The sequence below is a fragment of the Aegilops tauschii genome, chromosome 2 (genome assembly GCF_002575655.3).
Source record: "Aegilops tauschii subsp. strangulata cultivar AL8/78 chromosome 2, Aet v6.0, whole genome shotgun sequence".
Classification (NCBI taxonomy): domain Eukaryota; kingdom Viridiplantae; phylum Streptophyta; class Magnoliopsida; order Poales; family Poaceae; genus Aegilops; species Aegilops tauschii.
The window spans coordinates 103,294,245-103,298,771 of record NC_053036.3 but is presented as its reverse complement, the minus strand read 5'-3'; the positions used below and the strand labels follow the sequence as shown (position 1 = coordinate 103,298,771).

The 4,527-nt window shown below is 42.8% G+C and overlaps 1 protein-coding gene across 1 annotated transcript; it reads right to left on the bottom strand.

The window, feature by feature from the left end:
- Positions 1-293: 293 nt before the first annotated feature.
- Positions 294-3,913, bottom strand: LOC109757969 (phosphoserine phosphatase, chloroplastic). The gene is made up of 8 exons (XM_020316812.3): positions 3,732-3,913; positions 2,867-3,104; positions 2,629-2,761; positions 2,438-2,545; positions 1,766-1,859; positions 1,277-1,426; positions 1,141-1,194; positions 294-718 (listed from the first exon to the last, which is right to left on the bottom strand). The coding sequence occupies exons 2-8, from the start codon at positions 3,096-3,098 to the stop codon at positions 593-595; spliced, it is 897 nt and encodes a 298-aa protein (XP_020172401.1). The 5' UTR covers positions 3,099-3,104; positions 3,732-3,913; the 3' UTR covers positions 294-592.
- Between the last annotated feature and the right edge of the window lie 614 nt (positions 3,914-4,527).

Here is a 4,527-nt window from a genome sequence, read left to right as displayed (position 1 = left end):
CTCGGAGTAGTTAACGGGAACGAGGAAAGCCCATCTATTTCAGTTGAAGAACAACCCCATGCTTATCCCTTATGGCTAAGAACAAGCCCATGTATGTCCCTTGGAGGCAATCCCTTCTCACTCTGTAAAAACAACTATGGACATGTTTGAGCAGAGTTACAGATTAATATAGAGGACCATCAATTTCAGAAGCTGCGCACATGTTTAAGTGAGTGCAGAAATTTAAAATCTAAGTTGTTTTTAAGAAAGAAAAATCCACGTTGTAGATGGTGCTATAGGCACATAAACCAGGATTAAATAGTTGCAATATCAATACATAACCATAAATTTCAATATTAATACATAACTATCAGGTTTCCATATCAGATACATAACCACCAACCCATGAAGAAAACAAAAAACATAACCACCAGGTTTCAGAAACACAACCATTAAATTTGAGCTTCAGCTCCAGCACCACCTCATGAAAGGAATGATGGAAATGTGAAATACCTACAATTAAGTAATGCAGCTAAACACAAGCATGAGCACATACAGTCATCTGTCATGGTGTGAACAGCGAAAGATTTAGAATCACTGTGAGGTATCAGAATTATGACAATTCAGAAATTAGCTCTTCAAATTCAAAGACGGTCCAGTCAGCTTTGGCTGCAACTGCTTCTCTCATCTGGACACCGGCGTAACAGATGAACAAGTCTGCTCCACCAGGTTGCCGAGCCTGCATGGACACATGCACACAAAATTAAGCTACGTACATTTTTGTTAATTCCTCATGTTTAGAGATAGCCCCTTCATCGCACAGAGAATAAATAACACTCCTAATTGATTAATATATGTGTAACCATCATCCACAAAAAGATTATGTGTTGGTCTTTGACGAGAATTAAATGCCATGTATCAATATTTAACATGTCCTCATGAAGTCCACATGATTAGTACTCTGGAACTCTCCAACCCCTTCATTTCTACAGCATGATAAAGTACTAGATTGCTGGAAAAGTGCAATCAGACGACCCCACCCCCCACGAACACACACAAACACTACTCATGTCTAGTAAGTGATGAACAATTGCATCACAGAATTCAGGATCTGTAAAAATTCACTCTCCTGTTATTTACATCATGCAACCAGAGATATACCTCAAGATCAGTGGCACCATCTCCAATCATAACCAGTGTATTGTAACCATGATCCTGAACACATGGACGAAGGTCACTTACGGAGCTAGAAATTAAGCACATAAATGTAATATCAAAAGTTACAGCTACACTAGACCTGTCTTATTTGTTGCACTGCTACTGCTTTACCCCCACTTCGAGAAGTGGGCTCTGTGGGATCAAATCCAGCATACTCTCCAGATGATCCAAATAGCAGTTGGTTTGCTATGATGTTTTCAGTAGGAATGCCAAGATCAAATGCCACAGGCTGGAAACAAGAAAAATAGAAATCTAAGGACCCTTTAAGCATGTATGTGAAACTTCAGTCACAAAATTAAATTTAAAATGTTCTCAAGTGAAGAAAAGAGGAATTCTGTTTTTAGATCGAGGGAAGAAACATATCCTTGTTTACTGTTCAACAAATAATACAGACGGAAAATGTAGAAGCAATTTCTGTATTCAAACTATGGATATCTTAAAAGCAAAGCTTGTGTGTGTGTGTGTGTCACAAAATTTGAAGATTTTTCAAGGACAGGAAAATTGGACTATGTTTTGATAATCCAGATTCCAAAAGAACCGTTAGTGCAGCCGTTTGGTGAAGATATACCTTGATCATTTGCCGGAAACCTCCTGACACAAGGAATACTTCAGTATTATTAGCTTTTAATGTCTTAATCAAATCAGCGATTCCAGGAGAAATCCTGCAGATACAAACAGATAAACATGTCAATGAACTAAGAAAATGAACAGTGTATATCCAACACAAAAATTACATCTGTTGCAGTGCTGAATAAATGATTAACAAATACCACCTTGGCATTATTCTGTAGCCAGAGATCTTAGGAAATCTCTTATTAACATACAAGGCAAATAAGTCAAAAGGGTTATGTTGTGGTTGCAGGGCACGTAATGGCCTAAAGGTTAAGACTAAAGTGGTATAGGCAGATAGTATTTTAATGTCTCATTTAGTGTTATTAAAATGAACTTAGACTATATGGTGGTACTATTCTGAAGTCGTGTTTTTATTGTGGTACCAAACCAATTTTGCATATAGTGTAGCTACTATTTTTCATATTGGCTTAAAAAGAGAAGCCGAGTGAAACCAGTTAAGCATTCCTAAGAGCATTCTTAATGCTCAGTAGCACATATCTAACCATTCCAATATAAGAATGACTGAGTTGTGGAATCTCAAAAGATTCAATACAGGAACGCAAAAGCGGCAGCTAAATAGTGATTAACTTCTTGAATTAACTTGAAGCTGGGGCTTGTAAAAGGTCACCTGGGTGGCCTCTTCTCCAAACAGTCCTCAACTTGGGACAGAGATGGCTTGATTAAAGAGATCCGGGCAGCAAGAGCCTCTTCAAATGGAACAGTCCCTGTCATAGCTCTGAGAACAATAGGCCAAGATTAGTTTTCCGGAAGATATTATATGCTAAACAACTAACGTACTCCAGAAAATGTGACATTTACTTTGTCGTCCACTCGGCAACTGCCTGCCCAGCCCCACAGAAATCAGCAAGCTCGTCAATACCCTCATCCAAGCATACGGTGCTATCCACATCGAAGCACACCGCATTGACACTGCGCCATGTCTCAAGAACCTCTGGGCATAAGCAGGGAAACCATTACATAAGCTAGCCTCTGTGCTCCTTGGAGACGCACATCGATTAACAAATAAAAGGAATTCTCGGTAATTAGGAGTACTAACCTTTGGATGGCTGGCGGTTTGCCAAACCAGATGAGGAAGGGGCCTTGGAGACCTCCATCACTGCTGCCACGACAGCGCGCGCTTTCGAGAGTTTAGCACAAGGGAATAATGGATCTGCAACTCTTATCACCAAATGTGAAGCGTGGGTGGATCGAACTAAAGATGACCGAGGGACGGACAGAGGGTGCCTCGGGCTGGTGCGTACACTGATCGGACTGGCCATACCATGCATGCCTGCCTGAAAATGTAAAGGAAACACCAAATTAGAGAAAACCCGGTCATCAAGAATTCGAGATCATGCTTTACTGTGCAACTCAAGAGAAGGCAACATTTGTTGCAGCGACCGGTGAAAGGACATGGGCGAATGACTCCCCCAATGCCTGCTCGAGCTCGTTGACGCAAACCGTCAAACACTCTATGGGCATGCGTCACGCAGTGCAAAGAGCGGCAAACAAGACGGAGGACTAAGATTAAGCTTTGGGGTGGAGCACGAAGAAATTGATATGAACAACAGGCAAGAGGCAACAGCACAAGTGCTGACTGCCTCCGATAACAGAGTGCTGACTGCCACCGCGGCCGCCGTCCCCGTCCTGCACCGCGCGCTGAGCCATCCACCCTCCTCACGAGGCGTCACGCTGCGCGCCCGCTCACTGCCGACCGCGCGGTGCATCACCTCCGACGGCGACAGTGCGGGGCAGAGCAAGAGCAGGGTTACCACGGCACGGCGGCCCGCCTTGCCCTGATCGGCGGGTGGGTCCGCGTGCCACTGGCCGCGCCCATGGCGGATAGAGAATCGGAGAGGGGGGCATGGATGAAATCGGAGTAGCAACGAACGAACGAAGGAACGAAAGATCTGGGCACTCACGCTTGCAAAACGGAAGAATGTTCTTCGTCCCGTCGGATGGCGCGCCCAGGTGTGAGTGCAATACGAAAGCTCTCTGCTCGTAAGATCTCCTTGCCGAACAGTGGTTTGGCTGGTGACGGGCAGCGTAGCGTTCCTCGCCTTCTTTTTTTCTTTTTTCTTTTAGGGAAGGAGTAGCGCTCCTCACCTACCACGTAGTACCTGAATTATGTTGCCACCCTCCGATGACAAGTGGGCCTACTGACTGGCTCTTGTTACCTGAGTGCTCCACTTGCGACTTTTCAGGTCGAGTATTCATAACAAAAAAAAGACTACCATAATTGAGGTCGTCGTCTCACTGAACTATAACTTTCAAAATTTTGACAGAAAACAACCACTTTTTCCCCTCTAATTTTGTGGCTAAAAACTACCAAGAACGATTGATGATCGTTTTAGAGGATTTAAACACGTTTGTGACAAGCGAGATCCACCCATCAGGGCTGGCGTGGCAGGAAAGTCAAACCGGTTATTTTGACCGATTAAGATGACATGTAATCACAATAATAGAAGAAAAGAAAACAATATACAAGGCCATAAGAGTCAAACAGAACACAACGGCCCAAAAAGAACGACAAACAAAAAATCATGCTGAGGACATAAAATATATATTTTAAAACAATAATAACATAAAACATCAGGTTTATAGGTAATGACCTAACAAATAACACGAATTGTATGTTTAAACTATTTTTTTATCATTTTTCCAACATATAGGGCCTGCTAGATAAGAACGTGGCAAAAATATTGCCTCATGGGCGCT